This window comes from Canis lupus, chromosome 35 (assembly GCF_003254725.2).
Source record: "Canis lupus dingo isolate Sandy chromosome 35, ASM325472v2, whole genome shotgun sequence".
NCBI classification, from domain to species: domain Eukaryota; kingdom Metazoa; phylum Chordata; class Mammalia; order Carnivora; family Canidae; genus Canis; species Canis lupus.
The window spans coordinates 12,311,260-12,336,374 of NC_064277.1; the positions used below are offsets into that span (position 1 = coordinate 12,311,260).

The following is a 25,115-nucleotide window of genomic DNA, read 5'->3' on the forward strand; positions in this document are numbered from 1 at the left end:
TAAAGAAAGAAAGTGAAGCACCTGCAATGATCCCAACAAGACATAAAGACAGTGTGAAAAAGGAGCTAACTGATAGGGCACTTGAGTTAAGCATCTTCCTTTGGCTCAGGTCATGTTCTCAAGGTCCTGGGATTGAGCCCCCATGGGGCTCCTCGCTCAGCAGGGAGTCTGCTTGTCCCTCTCCCTCTGCCCCTCCCCCCCACCTGCTTATGCTTTCTCCCTCTCTCCCTCTCAAATAAATAAATAAAATATTTTTTAAAGTGGGAGGGGGGCATCCCTGGGTGGCTCAGTGGTTTAGCGCCTGCCTTCAGTCCAGGGCATGATCCTGGGGCCCAGAGATTGAGTCCCACATTGGGCTCCCTGTAAGGAGCCTGCTTCTCCCTCTGCCTGTGTCTCTGCCTCTCTCTCTCTCTCTCTCTCTCTGTGTGTGTGTGTGTGTGTATGTGCGTGTGTGTCTCTCATGAATAAATAAATAAAATCTTAAAAAAAATAAAGTGGGAGTGGGGGGTGGTACTGACATAGTGACTTCAATAAGAGTGAGGGATCTTGGAATATTAAGAGAGTTCTTTCCAGATTATGTGGTGGTAGGGTGAGTAGACGGAAAGTGAGCGAGGGGTACTTCCATATGTCTTATGTGGACCCACTGGGTAGAGGGTGAGGCTGTTCATTGACAGAGAGAATATAAAAAGAAAATCAAGCTGGAGGGGAAAAAAGATATGCTCAATTTCAAATATACTGAATTTGGAGACCCTATAGAATGTCCAAGCATAGATGACCAGCAGGGAATAAATTCTATAGGTATAAGGCTTGATAGAGAGACATCTATATAATAATGTCACTGACTGCTTTACAACTATGTCTAAATATGTGGTTCCACTGGGCCTTTAATTTTCCTTTCGTATTTTCTTGGAAGACTGGGAGATGGTATAAAGGAAACATTTATTTTGTAAATTAAAGATTTTGACTGTAAGGACAATATTTTCTCTCTAGCACTAGTACTTAAAATTAATAGGCCGTTTGAAATATTTACATAAACCAAATGTTTGAAGTTACCAATTATTATTTCAAATTCTGACTTGTGTTTTTATAAGAAGCAAATTTTGAGTTGACACAAGATCATCTAAAGAAAACAAGTTTTTATTTTCTTTTAGATAATCTCAATGCAGTTCAATCTCTTCACAGAACTGTAGGCTCTAACAGAATGTTGCAAAAGAAGGGGAAGAAAAGAGATCCAGCTAGAGCTGTTAAAAATAGACCTTACTTTTCTTTTGAAACTACTCAGTAAGATCTTTTGTTACATTTAGTTAATTATGTACTATTTGGTGACTGAATTATGTACCATTTGATCGATGACAGGCAGAGAAAAAACTAGTTGGCTTAGCCCAATTCAGTTCTTGTCTCTGGAAAGCAAAACCACACTCCAAACATTATCTCCCAAGACTGATTTTTACATTAGCCGCCCTATCCTATGCTAGCTCAATAATCTGGACATGCACACAGAAATTGCAAAGGGAAATGAGAAGGGGAAGAGGACTCTCATTTCATATGTCAGGGGCTTAGTGTTTATTATCTTGTTTAGTACCAGAAAGAGAAATTTGTGGAAGTATTTGTTGTTTATTCTCATTTTAAAGATGAAGTAATCCATGTTTCCAATAATCAAGTAACTTCCCAAGCTCATACAGCTGTTAAGAATGAAGCCAGAATTAACGATCTTGAACCTTTTGATTCATCCTATTACATCTTGTGGTCCTATATTATATTGGCGACAGTGGCAATACTAGGAAAGATGTGCAGTCACACATGATTCCTCTATTTCGACATATTCGAAGGTGGAATCTCAATATAGTAAGATACAAATGTGACAATGAAGGCATTTTATGTAGTTATACTCTTAGATCCAACTTTTTCTTTCTTTTTTTAGGAAAAGATTCTATTTATTTATTCATGAAAGACACAGAGAGAGAGGCAGAGACATAGACAGAGGGAGAAGCAGGCTCCCCTCAGGGAGCTGGATGAGGAACTTGATCCCAGGACCCCAGGATCATGACCTGGGCCAAAGGCAGATGCTTAACCATTGAGCCACCCAGGTGCCCCAGATTCAACTTTTTCAAGTGATTTTCACCTTTATTTATTTGAAAAACTATCACTATCGGATGGTAGATCATCTCTGTCCTTTAGGCTGAATTGCAGAGTTGGGGGTGGGGGTGGAGAAAAAGACAATCTGCCTAAACCCTCATGGGAACTTCTTATTTTCAAAATTCGTTTCTCCCTCTCACTACAGACATAACACATAATAACTATAGAAATTTTAGAAAATATAGACAAACAACACACCAAAACTCTCTACATCATCCAAAAATAAACACTCTACAACCAGTGAATATCCTTGAAATCTTTTTTATACGCATTAGCGTGCACACACACACACGTACGTTTCTTTTAACCTTAATCAAGTTCCTCAGCTTTATTACCTTTAATTTTCTCTGTCTGAATTTAAAACATAAGTAAATTCTTTATATCTCGGTATAGTTGATTCTAACAAATGTAGGGAATAATCAGACACAGTTTGGGCTAAGACATAGAGGTCAACCATGCTTTATTTTTGCAGAAAGGGTGACTTTGCCAGCTGGGTTGATGTTCCTGGCTCTGTTCTGCCATTATTTACTAGACAGAGTCTCTGACTAATACCCTGTGATCTGATCACTGTCATCAGGCCATCTGTAGACACAACAGAATGCAAATAAAATATCTTCTGAATCTATATTGGGCAGGCCTTCCTCTTAGACACATACATTTAGGAATTTTTGTGTTTTTCCCCTTCCACCATCACAATATGTTTTTATTTTTATTTCATCCAGTGGTAGCACTTCATTACCTACCATGAGCAAGTGCTTAGATCTAATATCTCATTTAACAGTATAACATCTAGAATAATAGAACATTAGAACTAGGAGGGACTTAATCCAATTGGCTCATTTTACAGGTGATGAAACTGAGGCTCAGAGAAGAAAAGCAAAGCAAATCGTGTTAAACAATACCTGATATATACCAGAAGCTATGCGTGTTTATGTCAAAGTCACAAGCTTGTGTCAAAATCACAAGCTTCTGATTTAGATAGGATTGCCTCCAGCTTATAGGAAATTAAAGCTCAGCAGGATCATAGAACTATGAAGAGGTAAAGCCATGATTCCAAGATGAGTCTTTCCAACTCTGCTTTCCCCCACAATATCCTGCTTTTCTGGAAAGAGGTGACATCTAAATCAGACATCTAGATAGTTAAGAGAACAGAAAGTTCTAGTTCTGGTTCTCTACTACCTAGACTGATGCCCCTCTCTCTACATCTTGCTGTTGTACATGGGGCTCAAATGGGATTAGGCCCATGGTATGCACCTCTGAGATCACTTTGTAAGTGATAGAGCCCAGCAGTTTGCCACACAAAGATATATCCAAGTATATGTCATCCTTTTATACATTGAACATGAATTAGAAATAGCAAAACCTTCAGATTTCACATCATGTCATTAATTATAGCAACTATATTGAAAATCAACCATGTAGAAAGTACAAAATCAAAATAAATAAGGCTTAACATTACCTGTGCTATTCAACACGATTGGAAAAGTGACTTGCAGATCTGAACCAGGCATGTTCAACATTTAAGTCATAGAAAGCTATTTCAGTTTATGCCCAACTCAGTTCAACATACAAAGCCTAAAACACATTTTCCTTTTCTGCATCTAGCATGATTTAGCACCCAGCCCCCAGCCGCTCTGCACAGTATCTACTTTAAGAAGCTGAGAGGAAAGGAAGCAATGAACATTTGTTGCCCGCCTACCATTTGTCAGGCTGTGTGTTAGGTGTTTTACATTTATTATATAATGTTTTATCCTCCCAAGGCCCAGTGAGAGTTTATTTTATCTCTAATTTACATATAAAGAAACTGAAGCTTGGAGAGCTCACTAACTTTTTTCCAAGATCTAATAAGCATTAAGCTTAGTAATTATGCCAAGGTTTAATTGCGCAGTGACAGGCTTACTTGGAGCCGTCCGGTAATAATAGTTTTCAAATAATAAATGTTTATTGGGAATTTTCTTTGTCAAAAACTACATGTATTGCATGCTTGAATCCTCATAGCAACCCTAAACCATTGGCATATGTAAAGCCCATCTTATAGATCCACAAAGGGTAAGTGATCTGCATGAAATTGTACAACTTTTATTTTTAAAAATGTTTTTAAATAAATTCAATTTAATTAATATATAGCATTACTAGTTTCAGAGGTAGAATTCAATGATTCATCAGTTGCATACAATACCCAGTGCTCATTACTTCAATTGCCCTTCTTAATGCTCATCCTCCAGTTCACCCATCCCCCCACCCACCTTCCCTCCAACAACCCTCAATTTGCTCCCTAGAGTGAAGAGGCCACAACTTTTAAGTGTGGAACTTCAGCACAAACTCAAGAAAGCTAACTGCAAAGCCTGTGCTGCTAACTTTTATTTCTTATTGTCTGAAAGGAAAATAATATCCACATCATTGTGTTTATATATATTCAAACAAAATGAAAATTACAATGGAAAAAGACAAAGAAAGAGGAAGTTACTACATTCTCACAGTATGCTGGATTGGGGCTGGGAATAGAAACTTTCCAGCCATAGAGGATGAGCAGAGTTTAGACAGGCAAAGATGGGGAGGAGAAGAAAAAGAAAGATTTTCCAGGGGAAAGGTTTGTACTGTCATTTGATAATGTTTTCTTAATTTGTGTTTGAGCTTATGTCTTAAAATCTGCTCATTGTTCCATCAAAGTGGTTAAGATTTGGGTTTTCTGGTAGACAAAGATGGCATCTAACTGTGCATGATTGATACTCTAAGTCCCCTGAGAAGCCATGTGTATTGTATAATTGCCTAGGGTTGCATATCAAATTACCCCAAACCTTAATGCCTTAGAATAGCTAATGTTTATCATCTCACAGTTTCTATAGGTGAGGAATTCGAGAGTATCTTAGCTCAGTGGTTCTGGCTCAGAACCTGAGGTGGTAGTCCGGAGGGATGTTGGCCAGTCAGCCAAAGGCTACAGTCATCCAGATAGAGGAGGAGTTAAGATGCTGGAGGAGTAGGAGCTAGAACCCTAAGCTCACCTGTTCCCTCGACAGAGCAGAGATAGTTAGCTATCAAATTATTCTGAACACCCAAGAAGTCAATCAATAGGTCTGAGAGAACAAAACTGCAAGTCAGCAAGTAGAAAAGCAACCACCTTTTGCAAAGTAGGAGGTGAGGAAGTTCCTGGGGGCAAGCAGAGTTGCACAAGCAGCAAACAGAGAGGGAGCCAATTAGGAGGCTACCGCCAAGTATTAGAAGTGGTCCGGTGCAAATCTGAACTTTTAAGTTCTCTCCTGTAGAGGATGCACCTGGATTAAAGGTGCTCAGGTGGTGGAGAGGTGCAGGATCCCAGGAGCGACGGGGTGGTCTGAGCATCCCCTGGGCGGCAGGAAGATGGTGGTGCCAAAGTGCAGTGCTGCTCCCAGGCCGGGAGCTGGAAAGGCTGCCCAGAGCCGGGTGCCCGCTTTCTGCTATAAACTGAGCACAGGCTATGTGGTAGTGTGACGGCTTTTCCGGGTTGTTGGGCAACTGAGGCAAGATCCTTCTGTGCAGGCCAAGGGCAAATCGGAAATTTGGAGTTTTGAAACTTGATCATGCACCTGAGATTAAAAAAAAAAAAAAAAAAAGGCTCAGACACAGGCAGGATGAATGCAGGGTTCACATGGAAACTGGGGAAACAAATCAGGTCATTGATTGCTTTTCTATGAGGGCTCACTGAAGAGTGGGGGGCCAGGGAGCAGGGCAATGCCTTATTCATCCCTTCCATCACTGCTGAAAGCCTTCAGAGAGCAAAACAGTGCCACCTAGTGGAATCTGGAGCGGCTTCTAGCTGCCAGCCGCGCAGCCTCCCTGTGCCCTGGAGGGGCACTTCCACTGGAAAAGTAGTCCACCTGAGAATCTGTGCACCAGCATCCTCCCCCAGAAGACCAGCATAAACAACTCACTCACCCCAATTTTACGGATTATAGAAGCCCGAAAAGCTTCAGCTCTAGGGGAAGTAGATTTGAGAGTCCTTTGTACTTTTGTTCTTTATTTCTTTTATTTTTACTATGTTTTCATTTATTTTCTTATTTTTTCCAATTCCTTTTTAAAATTGTTTAGTATTGATTTTTTAAAAAATATATATATATACTTTTCATACATATTACTAACATTACATACTTATATTTCTCATTCATATATATACTTTTCATACATATTTTTAAATTTTTTTGGTCTACTTTCATTTTATTTTATTTTCTTATTTTGGGATCTAAATTCTTTTAACCAACAGACCGAAACACACCCAGGATCTGGTGGGGGTTTTTGGGTTTTCTTATTTTTTGTTTTTCTTGTTTGGGGTTTGTTTTTCCTCTGTTTTTTGCTTTGTTTTTATTTTTTTTTCTTTTGTTTTGTTTTCTTAGGCCTTGGGGTTTTTTTATTCTTTTTTTTCTCTTTCTTCGTTTCTTTTCTGGACAAAATGACGAGATGGAGGGATTCACCCCAAAAGAAAGAACATGAGGTAGAACTCATGGCCAGGGATTTAATAAATACAGACTTAAGTAAAATGTCTGAACTAGAATTTAAAAGAATGATTACAAGGATGCTGGCTGGGCTTGAAAAAAGCATAAAAGACACAAGAAAATACCTTACTACAGAGATAAAAGAACTAAAATCTAGTCAGCTTGGAATTAAAAATGCTGGAACTGAGATGGAAACACAAATGGAAGCCATACAAACAAGATAGACCAAGTAGAAGAGCAAATCAGTGATATAGAAGTTAAAATTATGGAAAATAATGAAGCCAAAAAGAAGAGGGAGAGAAAGGTAATGAACCATGAAGGCAGACTTAGAGAATTCAGTGAGTTAATAACACATAATAATATTAGTATCATAGGAGTCCCAGAAGATGAAGAAAGAGATAGAGGCAGAAGGTTTATTTGAAATTATAGCTGAAAACCCCCCTAATCTGGAGAAAGACACAGACATCAAGATCCAAAAGGACAGAGAACTCCCATTACATTCAACAAAAGCCAGTCATTGCCAAGGCATATAATAGTCAAATTCACAAAATACGCAGACAAGGAAAGAATCCTGAAAGCAATAAGGGAAAAAAGATCCTTAACCTACAAGAGAAGACAGACCAGGTTTGCAGAGAATCTGTCCATGGAAACTTGGCAGACCAGAAAGAAGTGGAAGGAAATATTCAATGTGCTGAATGAGAAAGATACACAGCCAAGAATTCTTTATCCAGCAAGACTATCATTCAGTATAGAAAAGCTAAAGAGTTTTCCAGACAAAAAAAACAAAAAACAAAACAAAACAAAAAAACTATAGTTTGTGACCACTAAACCAGCCTTGCAAGAAATTTTAAGTGGGACTTTTAGAGTGGAGAAATAAAGACCAAAGCAACAAAGACTAGAATGAACCAGAGATCATCACCAGAAATATCAACTCTACAGGTAACACAATAGCATTAAATTCATATCTCTCAGTAATCACTCTGAATGTAAATGGACTAAATGTGCCAATCCAAAGACATAGGGTATCAGAATGGATTAAAAAACAAGATTCACTTACATGCAGCCTTCAAAACACTCATTTGAGACCTAAAGACACCTGCAGATTGAAAGTGAGGGGATAGAGAATCATGTATCATACTAATGGACATCAAAAGATAACCAGAGTAGCCATACTTATATCAAACAAACTAGATTTTTAAACAAAGACTATAACAAAAGATGAAGAAGGGCATTTTATTGTAATTAAGGGGTCTATCTATCAAGAAGATCTAACAACTGCAAATATTTATGCTCCCAACTTGGGAGTACCCAAATATATAAATCAACTAATAACAAACATAACCTCATTGATAATGCAATAGTAGAAGATTTTAACACCCCACTTATAGCAATGGACAGATCATCTAAACAGAAAATCAACAGGGAAACAATGGCTTTGAATGACACACTTGACCAGAGAGACTTAACAGATATATTCAGAATATTTCATCCTAAAGCAGCAGAATATAATTCTTTTCTAGTGCACATGGAACCTTCTCCAGAATAGATCACATATTGGGTCACAAATCAGGCCTCAGAAATACAAAAAGATTGAGATCATACCATGCATATTTTCAGACCACACTGCTATGAAATTTGAAGTCAATCATAAGAAAATAATTTGGGAAGACCTCAACTGCATGGAGGTTAAAGAATATCCTACTAAAGAATGAATGAGTCAAACCAGGAATAAAAGAAGAATTAAAAGGAATACATGGAAGCAAATTAAAATGAAAGCACAACAGCCCAAAACATAGGGGATGCAGCAAAAGCAGTTCTTTTTTTTTTTTTAAGATTTTATTTATTTATTCATGAGAGACACAGAGAGAGAGAGAGATAAAGGCAGAGACACAGACAGAGGGAGAAGCAGGCTCCATGCAGAGAGCCAGACATGGGACTTGATCCCAGGTCTCCAGGATCACGCCCTGGGTTGAAGGCAGCGCTAAACTGCTGGGCCACTGGGGCTGCCCAGCAAAAGCAGTTCTAAGAGAGAAGTATATTGCAATATTCCAGGCCTACCTCAAGAAACAAGAAAAGTCTCAAATACACAACCTAACCTTACACCTAAATGAGTTAGAAAAGGAACAGCAAATACAGCTTAAAACCAGCAGAAGGAAGGAAATAATAAAGATTAAAGCAGAAATAAGTGGTATACAAACAATAGATTAATGAAACTAAGGGCTGGTTTTCAAAAGAATTAGTAAAGTTGATAAACCCTAGCAAGACTTATCAAAAAGAAAAGAGAAAGGACCCAAATAGATAAAATCATAAATGAGAGAGAAGAGATCACAATCAACACCACAGAAATGCAAACAATTATTAAGAGAATACCATGAAAAACTATATTTAACAAACTGGGCAACCTGGAAGAAATGGACAAAATCCTAGAAACCTACAAACTACCAAAACCAAAACAGGAAGAAATAGGAAATTTGAACTGACTCATAACCAGCAAAGAGATTGAATCAGGAATCAAAAATCTCCAGAGAAACAAAAGTCCTGAGCCAGATGGCTTCCCAGGGGAACACTATCATACATTTAAAAAGTTAATATCTATTCTCAAACTGTTCCAAAAAATAGAAATGGAAGGAAAACCTCCAAACTTATTCTACGAAGCCAGCGTAACTTTGATTCCAAACCTAGACAGAGACTCCACTAAAAAGGAGAATTACAAGCCAATATCTCTGATGAACATGGATGTAAAAATTCTCAATAAAATACTAGCAAATTGAACTGAACAGCACATGAAAAGAATTATTTAGCACGATCAAGTGGCATTTATTCCTAGAGTGCAGGTGGTTCAATATTTGCAAATCAGTCATGATACACCATATTAAAAAAGGAAAAGGATAAGAACTGTATGATTCTGTAAATAGATGCAGGAAAAGCATTTGACAAAATACAGCAGCTTTTCCTGATAAAAACTCTCAATAAAACAGGGATAAATGGAACATACCTCAACATCATAAAAGCTATATACAAAAGACCCACAAGTAATACCATCCTCACTGGGGAGAAACTGAGAGCTTTCCACTACAGTGAGGAATAAGACAAGGATGTCCACTCTCACCATTACTATTTAACATAGTACTGGAAGTCTTAGCCTCAACAATCAGAGAACAAAAAGAAATAGAAGACATTCAAAATCTGCAAGAAAGAAGTCAAACTCTCACTATTTACAGATGACATGATATTCTATGAAGAAAACCCAAAAGACTCTACCAAAAATTGCCAGAACTCAAATATGAATTCAGAAAAGTTGCCAGATATAAAATCAAAGTGCAGAAATATATTGCACTTTTATACACCAATAACAAAGCAGCTGAAAAAGAAATCAAGGAATTGATCCCATTTGTAATTGCCAAATTACCAAAAATGATAAGATGCCTAGGAACAAACCTAACTAAAGAAATAAAAGATCTATACTCTGAAAACCATATGAAAACACTTATGAAAGAAATTGAAGAGAACACAAAGAAATGGAAAAATACTCCATGCTCCTTGATTAGAAGAACAAATATTGTTATAATGTTATCCTGCTCAAAGCAATCTACACATTTAATGCAATCCCCATCAAAATACCACCAGCCTTTTTCACAGCTAGAACTAGAACAAACTTTCCTAAAATTTATATGGAATCACAAAAGACCCCAAATAGCCAAAGCAATTCTGAAAAAAGGAAAAACAAAACTGGAGACATCATAATTCTGGATTTCAAGCTATATTACAAAGCTGTTGTCATCAAGACAGTATGGTATTTTAAAAAAAGGATGGTATTTTTAAAAAGGATGCCTAGGTGGCTCAGCAGTTGAGCATCTGCCTTCGGCTCAGGGTGTGATCCTGGGGGCCGGGATTGAGTCCTGCATCAGGTTCCTTATGGGGAGCCTGTTTCTCCCTCTACTTATGTCTCTGCTTCTCTCTCTCTCTGTCTCTCATGAATAAATAATTTTAAAAAAGTATAGTATTGGGACAAAAACAGACACATAGATCAGTGTAACAGATGAGAGAACCCAGAAATGGACCCACACCTATATGGACAACTAATCTTCAACAAAGCAGGGAAGAATGTATAATGGAAAGAAGACAGTATATATATATATACATTAGTTTCATTTTTTTTTATTAAAAAAAAGAAGAAGAAAAGGAGAGAGGGAAACAAGCCATTAAGAGACTCCTAATGATAGAGAACAAACTGAGTTGATGTAGGGTGGTGGATGGGGGATGGACTAGATGGGCAATGGGGATTAAGGAGGGCACTTGCTATGATGAGCACTGCGTGTTGTGTTTAAGTGAAGAATCACTGAATTCTACTCCAAAAACCAATAGTGCACTCTATGTAACAACCTAAAATTTAAAACAAAACAGAACAATCCCTCCCCCAAAAGAGTCTGCAGTCATCCAAAGGCTTGATTAGGGCTTCCAAGGTGGGTCACTCAGGAGTCTCTGTCCTTGCCACATGAGCCTCTCCCTAGGTTTCTTGGTTGGGTTCCCCCATGACATTGCAGCTGGCTTCTTTCAGAGCAAGAGACCCAGAGATAAAGCAAGGTAGAGTCCACAATGTATCTTATGACCTGGCTTTGGAAATGATACACCATCACTTCTAGAATATTCATTCTAGTGGTCACAGAGACCAACCTTGATATGAGAGGGGGCTACACAAGGGTATGAATACCAGAAGTTGGGGATCATTGGAGGCCATCTTGGAGGCTGGCTATCACAACACACACACATTTTCACAGGAGAAGAAAAAATTCAAAAGAAGTAAAAAACATGGCTCCTATTCTTGAACAGATTTTGCTAATATATCTCAAAGCCTCAGGTGGCTTTAAAATTAGGTACAATTTTACAAAAACCAAAATGTTGTCCCTCTGGAGAAGTCAGTATGTCTATGTTAAGGTAGCTATTAAATCACCTTGTGTCCATCTTTATCCAGGTATTAATTCAAGGAAAGCTAGATATTAAAGCTTTAAAAGAAGACTCAGACCAAGTCCAATATTATAATAGGAACAGGGCTGGCTTGAATGCCTGTCATGAAACCATGGGAAGCCACCACCTTTGGGGACTGCTGTGGACTTCAAAATTCTATAGTTCTATCCACATAGGCTAAGATGGGAATGGTGTACCTGTGAAGTTGTGCAGTGTGAAAGTTCTGAATTAAGGCCAGTAAACACTGTGGAGCTGGAACTCTAGACAAAAATTATAAAAGCAAGGCAGCCACTCCTCTCCTTTGTGGCCCCACAAAATTAATCAGAAAAAAAGAGAATTCATATCAGAACTTTGTAGAATGGATAGCTCATTTAACGGCAAGTTTAGCTGAGTGAGCTAATAACAATTCCACAGATTCTGGGTTTTCTAGCAAATTATTTTTAGAAAAGAACAAATGTCTCAGCAGCTACTTACTAAATTTGTTATAATAAAAAGCTTAAAAGTATTTTCACTATATTTTTGTTAAGCCTATTTAAGATATATGCTACTAATGTAAACTTTTTAGGGTTGATATTGCAGTTAATAGCATAGATCCTTATTATTTACATTTCGTATTTTCTACACGGATGATTTTGAATAACATTACTGCAGTTAGTGACATCACACTCATTTGTTTGTTTTGTTTGTTTGTTTATTGAGAGGTTAGGGAGACAGAGAGGAACAGAGTGGCGGGGTAGAGGGAGAGGGAAAGAATCTTAAGCAGGCTCCATGCCCAGCACAGAGTCCGAGGCAGGGCTCAATCTCACAACCCTGCAATCATGACCTGAGCCAAAATCAAGAGTCACATACCTAACTGAAAGCCATCCAAGTGCCTTGACATTTAGAGGTTCTCGTATTTTTGATTCATGTTAGATATGCAAAATACCGATATACACTTCATCTTTACAGCCCAGATTCTTAATCTGCTTGGCTCCTCTATCAATCAATTAATTTTTAATTAAAAAAAAATTAAAGACCTCTAGCATAATTGCAGGATAGATTACCCTCAAGGTCAAAACTGCATTTATCTACCACCTGTGTGAATAACTGACAATGACAGTTTTTTAGAAAGATTGAAAGTAAGGATTGGACATCCCCTCTAGTCCTTGGAAACTTTCCTAAATAGAAACATGTGTTTACTAGTTCCTTCTAATTTTCATTAGAAAAAAACCTACAGAAAAGTTGCAAAAATAAAATAGTACAAAGAATACTTACCTTTACTCAGATTCACCTATTGATAATATTTTGCCCCATTTGCTTAGCATTTGCTCTCTTGCCTCTGTCAAGCAACCAATTGATCAATTGATTGCTTTGTCCAGAGAGAAGTGTAAAAGTGTATGTTTATACTGAGAGAGGGCAGGAGAGAGAATATATACATGCAGTTGTGTGTGTGTTTGATTTTTGTGTGTATATCTGTACATACATATTTTTTTCCTAAATCATCATGGCCCTTTATCCCTAATACTTTACTATGTATTTCCTAAGAATAGGAATAGGATAGCCTTTTTCATAACCACAGCACAGCTGTCAACTGCAGTACATTTAACATTGATACTTTACATGTTTTTATTCAAATTCTAGCTAGTTAACAGTGTATAACAGTGTAGTAACAGCTAATATTCAGTGTAATATTAGTTTCAGGTGTATAATATAGTAATTAAACACTTCCATACAACACCTCGTGCTCATCACAACAAGTGCACTCCTTAATCCCCATCATCTATTTAACTCATGCCCCTAGCCACTTCCCTTATGGTAATGCTCAATTTGTTCTCTATAGTTAAGAGTCTCTTTCTTGGTTTGCCTCTCTTTTTTTCCCTTTGCTTATTTGTTTTGTTTCTTAAGTTCCACATATGAGTGACCTCCTATGGTATTTGTCTTCCTCTGACTAATTTATTTCACTTAGCATCATACCCTCTAGTTCCATCCACATCATTGCAAGTGGCAAGATTTCATTCTTTTTATGGCTGAATAATATTCCATTGTATAAATATATACATCCTCTTTGCATTCATCAGCTGATGAACAATTGGGCTATTTCCATAATTTGGCTATTACAGATAATGCTGCTGTAAGCATCAGGGTGCATGTATCCTTTTGAATTAGTATTTTTAAATTCTTTGAGTAAATACCTAATAATGCAATTGCTCGATGGTAGGGCGGTTCTATTTTTAACTTTTTGAGGAACCTCCATACTGTTCTCCAGAATGGCTGCACCAGTTTGCATTCCCACCAACAGTGCAAGAGGACTCCCCTTTCTCTGCATCCTCATCAGCACCTGTTGTTTTTTTTTTTTTTAAGATTTTATTTATTGGGATCCCTGGGTGGCGCAGCGGTTTGGCGCCTGCCTTTGGCCCGGGGCGCGGTCCTGGAGACCCGGGATCGAATCCCACATCGGGCTCCCGGTGCATGGAGCCTGCTTCTCCCTCTGCCTGTGTCTCTGCCGCGCTCTCTCTCTCTCTCTGTGACTATCATAAATAAAATTAAAAAAAAAATTAAAAAAAAAAAGATTTTATTTATTTATTCATGATAGTCACACAGAGAGAGACAGAGAGGCAGAGACACAGACAGAGGGAGAAGCAGGCTCCATGCACCGGGAGCCCGATGTGGGATTCGATCCCGGGTCTCCAGGATTGCGCCCCGGGCCAAAGGCAGGCGCCAAACCGCTGCGCCACCCAGGGATCCCAACACCTGTTGTTTCTTGTGTTGTTGGTTTTATCCATTTTGACAGATGTGAGGTAATGTCTCATTGTAGCTTTGATGATGAGTGATATTGAGCATCTTTTCATGTGTTGGTCATGCGTAAGTCTTTAGAAAAATCTCTCTTCATGTCTTCTGTCCATTTTTAATGGGGTCAACCATTTTTGGGGTGTTGAGTTTTTAACTTCCTTATATGTTTTGGGATACTAACCCTTTATCAGATACATCATTTGCAAGTATCTTCCACCATTCCATAGGTTGTCTTTTAGTTTTGTTGTTTCCTTCACTGTACAGATGCTTTTCATTTTGATGCAGTCCCAATCATTTATTTTTGCTTTTGTTTCCCTTGCCTTAGGAGACATATCTAAAAAGAAGTTGCCATGGCCAATGTCAAAGAGGGTACTTCTTGTGTAATCCTCTGGGATTTTTACAGTTTCCTGGCTCACATTTGGGTCTTTTGTCCATTTTGAATTTATTTTTGTCTACGGTGTAAAGAAGTGGTCCAGTTTCATTCTTTTGCATGCTGCTGTCCAGTTTTCCCAACATTATTTGTTAGAGATTGTCTTTCCCATTGGACAGTCTTTCCTGCTTTGTCAAAGATTAATTAGCCATATAGTTGTGGGTCCTTTTCTGGGTTTCCTATTCTCTTCTATTAATCTATGCCTATGTTTGTTCCAGTGCCATATCGTGTTGATCTCTACATATTTGAGGTCTGGACTTGATGCCTCCAGTTTTGCTTTTCTTTTTTTTTTTTTTTAATTTTTTTTTTAAATTTATTTATGATAGTCACAGAGAGAGAGAGAGAGGCAGAGACACAGGCAGAGACATAGGCAGAGGGAGAAGCAGGCTCCATGCACCGGGAGCCCAATGTGGGATTCGATCCCGGGTCTCCAGGATCGGGCCCTGGGCCAAAGGCAGGCGCCAAACCGCTGCGCCACCCAGGGATCCCTGCTTTTCTTTTTTTAAGGTTGCTTTGGTTATTTAGGGTCTTTTGTGGTTCCATACAAATTGCAGAATTGTTTGTTCTGGCTCTGTGAAAAATGCTATTGGTATTTTGATAGGGATTTCATTGAATGTGCAGATTGTTTTGGGTAGTATAGACATTATAACAATATTTGTTTTCTCCCAATCTGTGAGCTTGGAATGTTTTTCACTTCTTTGTGTCCTCTTCAATTTCTTTCACCAGTGTTTTATAGTTTTCAAATCTTTCAACTCTTTAACACTTATACTTTAATGCTTTCTTTGAATTTCAATTTTCTCAGCTGATCCCAGAATGTCCTTTATAGCACTCTTTCCCTGCAAGACAGGATCTAGTCCAGAGTCAGTTCAGTCTAAGTTCTGGCTTCAGTACAGAGTCAGTCTAGAGTCAAATATCTTTTATCTCCTTTTACCTGGAAATTTTCAAAGCCTTAAGCCTTGTCTTTTAAAACATTGGCTTTAAAAAAAAAAGAAGAAAAAGAAACACAGTTCTCCTTCTCCTTTTTAAATAAACACTTCCTACTTTTGAAGTTGTCTGACATTTCCTCATTGTTCTAGTCAGGTTACTCATTCTAGGATGGAACACTCCAAGAGTAAGGTCATGTTCTCTAGGTATCACATCTGGAGGCACTCAATATCCATTTGTCCCTCCATGGCATGGTAATTTTGATTGTCCAGTCAATGTGTTTTCTAATTTCTCCCTTGAAACTAATGAATCCGTGGGAGAAGTTTTATGATCATGAAAATATTATCATCAAAGTTTCCTCCTAGACTTAGCATCTATTATGGATCTTTATTTGATCTTTTTTTTTTTTTCCTTGCTTGATCTTTATTACAATGGCTGCAAAATGATGATGATTTTCTAGGTCCTGCACTCCTTCTGAATTGAAGTGTCACCTCTCTGCATTCTTTTGGAAACAAGAGACCTCCCCTTTCCTGTATCTCTTTATCTAGTCATTTATCCAATTACTACCAGTTTTATCCACTCATCTATTTATTATTAGGACTCATGAATGCCCATTATTAACAATTTATCATTTATTAGTGGACTTAATTATTATTATTTTTTGTTTTGTTCAAATTGTTCCAGATTTGGCCAATGCAACCCCCTTCAAGTTGCCTCCTATGTTTTTGTGACATGCCCCTTAATTTGGAGGAACACTGCCTTGTTTCTGGCATAATAAGACTATTCTTATTCTTCCATTTTTCTTTATATGCATTTCCAATCTAGTTATTTGTTGTTTTTAATGCAGCACAGAATGCTGGGAATAGAACATTTAAAAGATCATGGTTATAAAAGACAGATATGATGATAACCTAAAACTAATACTAAGACAGAAAAAAAAATACAGAATTTTGGGTAGTGGAATGTAGATAATCACAAAGATGGCCCAACTCATTAGGAAACTATTTAATCAGATCGAATTAAATAGTTATTAATAGTATGGTTTTGTAAATATTTGGTACTTAAATGCAATGATTATCATATTTATTTGTGCGTATTAATAAGGTGGAAGCTTTTTTGAACTTAAAAAAGAGCTTGTGCATTTGTTTTTAAATTGATAATAGTTGTATCAAATAACTAAAATACTCTACATACCATAATATTCTCCAGGATATATTTGTTTATGTAATAACGTAAATATTTTATTTCTAAATGTTTAGTAGGGGGATCCCTGGGTGGCTCAGCGGTTGACTGTCTGCCTTCGGCCCAGGGCGTGATCCTGGAGACCCGGGATTGAGTCCTACGTCGGGCTCCCTGAATGGAGCCTGCTTCTCCCTCTTCGTGTGTCTCTGCCTCTCTCTGTGTCTCTCATGAATAAATAAATAAAATCTTTAAAATAAAATAAAATAAATAAATAAGTAAATAAATAAATAAATAAATGTAGTAAATGGTGACTAGCAAATTTGTATTAAGGTAAGCACAATTCTAAAATTTTCTAAAATTAATTTTTTACTGATATATGTATAGTGATGTACACAAATATAAAATATATGACTTAATGAACTTTTACAAAAGCAATCACTTTTTCTAAAAGGTATAATCATCACTCAAGTCAAGATATAGAAAGGTTCCTTTGTCACATCTTCCAAGACATTATCTTTCTAATTAACCTCCTATCAAAGTGTATTAGCTTTATTTATTTTTCTTGAACCTCACATAAATGGAATATATACATATTCATATAATATATAGGTCTGGCTTCATCTGTTTAACATTCTGTTTATGAGATTCATCTATCTTGTTTGTAGTGATAGTTTGTTCTTTTTCATTTCTATGAAGTATGACACTGTAATTTAAATATTATTATCATTTTTGTACATTTTGCTTTTATTTTTTTTAATTTTTTAAAAGATTTTTATTTATTTATTCATGAGAGACACACAGAGGGAAAGAGAGGTAGAGACACAGGCAGAGGGAGAAGCAGGCCCTGTGCAGGGAGCCTGACATGGGACTCGATCCTGGGTCTCCAGGATCACGCCCTGGCCTGAAGGCAGTGCTAAACTGCTGAGCCACCCGGGCTGCCCTACATTTTGCTTTTAATGGTTATTTAGGTTGTTTCCAGTTTGGGGATGTTATAAATACATCTGGTATGGACATCCGTGTCCATGTCATAGGGTGTTTGTGTGTTTATCTATATTTATGTATACTCTGTGTGTAAATAGGTGTCCAGAGTGGTTTTACAAGTTTACATTCTCACTAGCTTTCACAAGAGCCCCAATTCTTCTACATCGTCACCAATACTTGGCATTGAATGACTTTTAAGTTTTAGCCAGATTGATGGGTGTGTAATGATATGTCATTAGGTTTTTTATTTTAATTTACTTTTAAGTAATGATTTTAAGCATCTTACTGTACATTTGGATTGTCTTGTGTATGAAGTGCTTGTTCTTTTGTCCATTTTAAAAATATTGAGTTGTATTGCCTGTCTTTTCATTATTGTCTTAGAGGTTCTTTATTTATTCTGGTTACAAATCCTTTGTCATATACAAAACTTAGAATATCTTTTCCCAATCTGTGGCTTGCCTTGCCACTGTCTTTATTCTTTTACGATTTTCTTTTATTTTTAAAAATATTTTATTTATTTATTTGAGAAAGAAAGCACAAGCATGAGGGAGAGAGCAGAGAGAGAAGCATACAAAGCCAACTCCCTGCAGAACATGGAGCCTGATGCAGCTTCAGAGGGGCTCCATTCTAGGACCCTGGGATCATGACCCAATCCAAAGGCAGAAGCTTAACTGACTGAATCACTCAGGCACCCCTAAGATTTTATTTTATTTTATTTTTATGTATATATATTTTATTGAAGTTCGGTTTGCCAACATATAGTATAACACCCAGTACTCATCCTGTCAAGTGCCCTCCTCAGTGCCCATCACCTAGTCACCCCCGCCTCCCCGCCCACTTCCCCTTCCACTACCCCTTGTTCGTTTCCCAGAGTTAGGAGTCTCTCATGTTTTGTCACCCTCTGTATTTTTTCCCACCCATTTCCTAAGATTTTATTTTTAGAGTAATCTCCATGCTCAAAGTGGGCTTAAACTCAAAATCTCAAGATCCCAGGATCAAAAGTAGCATGCTCAGAGCCATTGACTGAGCTAGTCAGGTGCCCTGTCTTTTCTTTAAGAACACTACATGTAGTTTATTTGTACTAAGTTGTTGAACTTATATGAGCATAAACATGTTTGAATATATGAACATAAACATGTTTGTAGTATTCTCTTATTATTCTTTTAATAGATATAGGATCTATAGTGATTACTGATGTTTGATTTCTGATATTGGTAATTGTATGCTCTCCAATTTTTATCTTTGTTATGCTTGCTAGAAGTTAATCAATTTTATTGATTTTTTTTTGAAGAATGAGCTTTTTGTTTCATTTGCTTTTTTATTGTTTCCATGTTCTCAATTGCACTGACTTCTGATCTTATCTTATTAGTTCCTTTCTTCTACTCACTTTAGATTTATTTTCCTCTTCTTTTTCTAAGTTCTTGAGGTAGGATTATTGATTTGAGAATTTCCTCTTCTCTCATATGGACATTTAATGCATAAATTCCGCTATCAGCACTGTTTCATCTGCATCCCATATATTTTGGTATGTTGCATTTTTTAATTGTATCTTGTGATGAACAAAAGTTCTTAATTTTAATAGCATCAATATGCCTGTTTATTCTTCTATTGTTAGTACTTTTCATGTCCTATTTAAGAGTCTAGGCCTTAAAATATACTTCTAGGAAAAAATTTTATTCTAGAGACTTTATTGTTTACCATTCACTATTAGGTCCATGATCCACTTGGAATTGAATTTGTGGGTGGTGTGAAATAGGGACCAAAGTTTGTTTTCCACCATATGAATATCCAAGTGATCAAGCACTATTTATTGAAAAGTCCATCTTTCCCTCACAATACTGCAGTGGACCTCTTGTCATAATCAGGTCACTGTTTATATATGGGTTTATTTTTAAATTCTCTGTTCTCTTCCATTTGTCTAATTATCTTACTTTGTTTTCAAATTCTATACCTTTATAATAAGTCTTGGTATCCTCTATATCCTACATTTAAATCTCCAGTTATTTTCTTATTATTTGTCATGATAAGGCTACTCTTATCCCTTTGCATTTTCACACAAATTTTAGAATCAATTAGCCAATTAAAAAAAGTTTGGAAAAAAAAAGTTTGGAATTTCATTTAATCTATAGATCAATTTGAAGATACTGATGCCTTTACATAGTGTGTCTTTTAATCCATGAACATGAGAATGGGTTACTCATCCCACTCCTCATTTATTTAGATCTTTTTAATTTCTTTCAGGAGTGTTCTGTAGTTTTTCATATAGCGGTCCTGCTCATCTTTTGTGGGGTTTATTCATAGGTATTTGGTGGTTTTGATACTATTGTAAATGGTTTTTTATAAATTATACTTTCTATTTTTTTCGGTATATTGAAACAAAATTGATATTTTTTACTGCTATCATATCAGTGATGTCAAATTCATTTATTATTTCTAATAGTTTGGATTTTTATGGATTCTATATGTATACTCTCATAACATACATGACTCATCACAATTTTATTCTTGTTTTACAATCATTATATCTTTCTAATTATCTTTCTTTTCTTTAACTTAAAAGTCACTGCATTGACCAAGACTTCCAGTATAATGTTGAATACAAGTGCTGAGAATGGACGAAGTTTGGAAATCTAGGTACTCAGGTCTCATCCCCTCAAAATTCAGTAGGTTCAGGTTGAGGGCCTCAAAAATCTACATTTTAACAAGTATTCTAAGCAATATCAATGTAGGGGTACCCTAGAAACACATTTTGAGTAATACTTTTAAAGCTTCACTCACCTGAAGAATTTTCTTGATTAAGATGGAATATTGCTCTCCTCTTTCTTCCTTCTCTTCCCACCTTCACTTCTTCCATGCTAGCAATGTTATTTTTCTGATCACCCTCTTGTGCTGCCTTTCTTTCTCTGTCTCTAGTTCTGGATACAACATGCAGGGTCTTCAGTATTAAAAAGTTGACTGGCTTTAGAAAAGAAAAAAATCTTTTTAATAGCATCAACATGCCTGAGTCAGCAGTCCTATTCAAAAAGAAACAATCTTTTTAAAAAAGTATATTCAAAAGTTGTTGAGATCACAGTTGAATTCAGTTCTTTCTATATACATATCCACACCCACACATGCATGTACACAAACAATCATATGGGTCTTGCTACATGATGGAAACAGTATGAGGAAAAAAACAGATTCTAAAGGATACAAAGTTGTAGAAAATAAACTTAAATAATAGGAAATCACTAGAGAGAAATAGAGACCATGTGGTTTCCTAAATATGGCTAGTTACAAATCAAAGGCACAATGTATTTTCTTAGATTAAGAGACAAAATATGCCTTGGATATTTATGGAAGGAAGAAGAGAGAGAAAAATAGCTGCAAATACAGAGTATTATAGCTAGGCAGGGCCTTAAGATCGCGTTAGCTGACCCTGGCATTTTTGTAGCTGAAGTGACAGAGATCCAACCTGGTAGAGTGAGTGACTTGCACAGTGTTACTTGGTGAGGTAGTGGGATGCACCCAGCGTCCCAGATTCCACTTCAGAGTTTCTTGCTTGATGTCATTCACATAGTTTATGATAAGAGATCACGTGTATGAAAGGAATCCCAGAGAATAAGGAATGTGGAAACAAAAGTGAGTCCTTCATATAGGATAAGAGAGAGCTACAGGAAATGGAATCAATTTTGTCAGCAAGTTGTAAGAAAAGATGTGAGAAAGGAGGCAAAGTGAAAAAAAGAATGGGAAAAACTAAATGAGACAAAGAAAACAGTTAAATTACGGAAGTCAAAAAATGGAAGATAATAGAAATAAAAATACAATAAAATAATTCAAGAACATGTAGATCAGTGTAGTATTTTTATGTCATTTTCATCAAAAGTATATCTATCTAGAATTATTTTAATAATAAAATTTTTAATTTTATATTTTTATAATTTTATGTTTTTACTTATAAAATATAAAATCTTTAATTTTATTATTAAAATAGTATTTTTAATTTCATTAAAAATTTAATGAAATTGTATGAAAGTACATTTAGACTCTTGTAAAGAGAAGTACACCTAAAGTGGTAGCAATGTTAAGTTCTTGATCTTCTAAAATGCTGAAGGAAGAAGATATAGAAATCCAAAGAGGTACTTCTCTCTATCAAGAACCATTAAATCTAAAATCAAAGAAACACAAAGAAAGCTAAGGCTAGCTGTTTTTTCAAATGTCTATATTGTTTTTTTTTCTTTTTAAGACATGGATAATGAATGAAAATACAAGAGATGGAGAATCTCAAAGATTTTTGAACAGTCAAGTGTCACTGGCTTAATTCAAAGAGAGTAGAGTTTTTACAGTATTCAGAATTGTTGGACTTTATTTCCTTACTTTTGCATTTCCTTAAGAACCTGAACCTAAATGTTACAATCATAATATTGGTTTGCTGCCTGAGTAGCCATTTAAAAACATTAACCTTCATGGTTCATTTGATGAACCAAATACTCCTGTTGTGTCTCCTGGGAGAGGAGACATCCATTTTTAATCTATATTTAACAGAGATAAACTGGACACAATCATGAGGCAAGTGTCATAGAAAAGTGAATTTTAAGTGTGGCTAGTCAACCAAATATATACTTAGCAAATCAATATACTGGTTAAGGACACAGGATTTAAAATCAGGCAGACGTGGGTTTGGTTCATAATTCACTCTTTACTACTCATTACTTTTTCTCCCCTTCCTTCCTCCCTCCCTCGCTTCCTCTTCTCCCTTCTTTTATTAAAAAATATCTATTGAGTATTTACTATGTGCTAGGTTCATGCCATAGACTAGTGGGCTAGTTATCTGACATTCCTGAGAGAGAACATGAAAAGTTTATAGGGAAGAAATTTGTGGTGTGTGACATAAGCAAAGGTGCAGATGCAGAAGTGAGCCAGACTGGGACAAATCTGAGCAGACTGGAAGCAAATAATGGGGGATGAGTTTGGAAAAACATGTTAAAGTCAGGTTGTGAAGGGCTTTGCATGCCAGGATAGGCAATTTCAAATTAACTGTGCAGATAATTGGCAAACAATTAGAAATTGAATGATTTGGGAGGAATCTAGTACAGAAAGCCAAAGGAGGAGACTACTTCAAGAACAGTTTATTGTGCACTTCAGAGCAGACAAGAAAGAAATGGATTTAACTGTTAAAAGAATATGATGAACTTTAACATAAGTTTGGGTGGTAGGGATGGAAACCAGTGGTGGGGATGAAAGGTGAGATTGAGGGTGAAGACATGGACCCTGTGTAGCAAGAGTTCCAAGGGAAGCACAAGCAGAATGAGAAGGAAATAGTATGGTAGAGATTGAGGAAGCAGTGAGGCCTAGGGCAGGTATATTTTTCCTAAGATGAAGCGTTACCAGCTATGTGTAGAGTAAAAGACCAGTGTGGAGAGACTGAAGACTCTAGGGTGCAAGAGTTCCGAACTGACAGCAGAAGTGCAGAGGGGAGTCTTGCAGAGCTGGGGCAGCACTTCTTCCTCTGAGATGGAAGGGTCTGACTTGACACTGAGATTTCCTTTGTAGCAGGGAGGGAATCAAGGCAACATTTATCTGTGTACTCCAGGTGAGCTCTTATTAGAAAGAAGAGTGGCAACATCAAGCCACAAAAAAGACCAAGTGACTGAGGCCGTAGAAAGACAAACATAAAAGAGGTTAGCCCATCAATAGATTCAGTAGGAGCATCAAACCATTCTGATTCACACTCCAGAAACCTTTCTACTTCCTTCTGTGCTGTGTAATGTGGGAAAATTGCAGTGCAAACATTCAAAGAAATGTGAAGTGCTCTTGATCTTCACCTCAGTGGTACAGGGTTATAGAGACTACAGGTCCAGTGCAAAGACCGTTGTGTGTCCCCTAAAGCCACGAAATAAAGAAAAAACTTAAAGGTTAAAATGAATGGGTATTTATGTAGGCATAAACACATCCTAGAAGTTCTCTGTGAGTACTCGGAGTCTACATTCAAAGTATCAACTCTGAAAACTCTATGGCCCAACTGCTTCCAAACTTGCCTATATCTTTCCTCGACCCTCCACCTCTAGGGTCAAGGGGACTGGTAAGAGAGCTTCTGAAGTTTGCAGATCCGCTGGCATCTTTATTTGAGCTCAGGGTTGGGAAAGAGGGAGCCTAGGGGTACCCTGGGTGCAGCGCCCTCCCCTGTGACCACCGGGGAGGGGGGGGGGGCTTGCACTCCAGCAATAATAACCCCTCACAAAGCCAGCTGAAGTTGGTCCATCTGGCCAGGCATCCTCAGTCTTAGGGAACCCTGTGGGTTAAGGAGACCCAAGTGTGCACTTGAGGAGCCGAGTAAGTGCGTTTGGCGGGAGAGGGCACAGTGCTGACGGGGCACCTTTGCTTCGGAGTCTTCCCTTACGCATCGGCCTATCTGTGCCAACAGCTGAAAACTGGGGCTGCGGGCAGGAGGCGGGGTGTCAGTCGGGAACACTGACCCATTGGCCCCGTGGCTGCAAGAGGAGTTAGGGGAGCCCTGGCGCAAGGCAGGGATAGCCTCATCTGTGCTCCAGTCCACCAATCCTTAACGGCTTTTCTTTCTCTCCCTTCACCCTTTTCTCTCCTTTGCTCCCTTTCTCTCTCTCTCTCCCTCTTTTTTCTCCTTTGCCCCCTCTTTTCCCCCCTCCCTCCCCGTCCCCTTCCCTTCCTCTCCCCTCCCCCTCCCCCTCCCCCTCCCCGTGTGTGAGCCTCTTCCTTTCCCCTCCTCCCCTTTTCCGCCTCTCTCCCTCTCTCTGCATCTCCTTCTCCCTCTCAGCTCGCCGGGCGACCCTGCTCCTGCCTCCCACGTTAATGGCGGCATCTTCGGAGGATGATATAGACCGGCGGCCCATCAGGAGAGTCCGCTCCAAGAGCGACACGCCGTACCTCGCCGAAGCCAGGATCTCCTTCAACCTCGGGGCAGGTAAGGACGAGCCTGTCGCCGGGCTCTCGCCCCCACCCCGCGTCCTGGCCCCCCTTGCCTCCTGGCCGGCTGGCTCAGCCCCCTCCCCCCTCGGGTGCCCCCCTCCTGGCAGGGCCCTCCCTCCCGCCCGCCCCCCTTCCTACCCAGCCGGGCGCCGGGCTCGCTCACTCGCTCTTTGTGTCGCCGGTGTTCGGAGGGGTGTGTGCTGTGATGTGTGTGTGTGTGCGGGGTGTGTGCGCGCGCGTGTTGCGGAGGTGGGGGAGGGGAGTGCGTGGAGCCCTACATCGGCCCAGGACTCACACACGCGGGCTTTCCCCCTCCACGCGGAGAGGAAAGTGTTGTC

General features: G+C 38.1%; 1 protein-coding gene and 1 long non-coding RNA gene across 6 annotated transcripts in view; one reads left to right on the forward strand and one right to left on the reverse strand.

Annotated features, from left to right (window-relative positions):
- Nucleotides 1-25,115, forward strand: part of PHACTR1 (phosphatase and actin regulator 1) — a 558,131-nt gene that overhangs the window by 19,234 nt on the left and 513,782 nt on the right. For all 5 annotated transcript variants that reach the window (XM_035710672.2, XM_025444328.3, XM_025444326.3 and 2 more), the window contains one exon: nt 24,626-24,772. In XM_035710672.2, the coding sequence (XP_035566565.1) occupies nt 24,626-24,772 (147 nt within the window). The remainder of the gene's footprint in view (nt 1-24,625; nt 24,773-25,115) is intronic.
- LOC112658239 (uncharacterized) lies at nt 2,482-25,014 on the reverse strand. The gene is made up of 3 exons (XR_003135623.3): nt 24,916-25,014; nt 20,632-20,812; nt 2,482-5,699 (listed from the first exon to the last, which is right to left on the reverse strand). It is a non-coding gene; the product is annotated as an uncharacterized LOC112658239 (long non-coding RNA).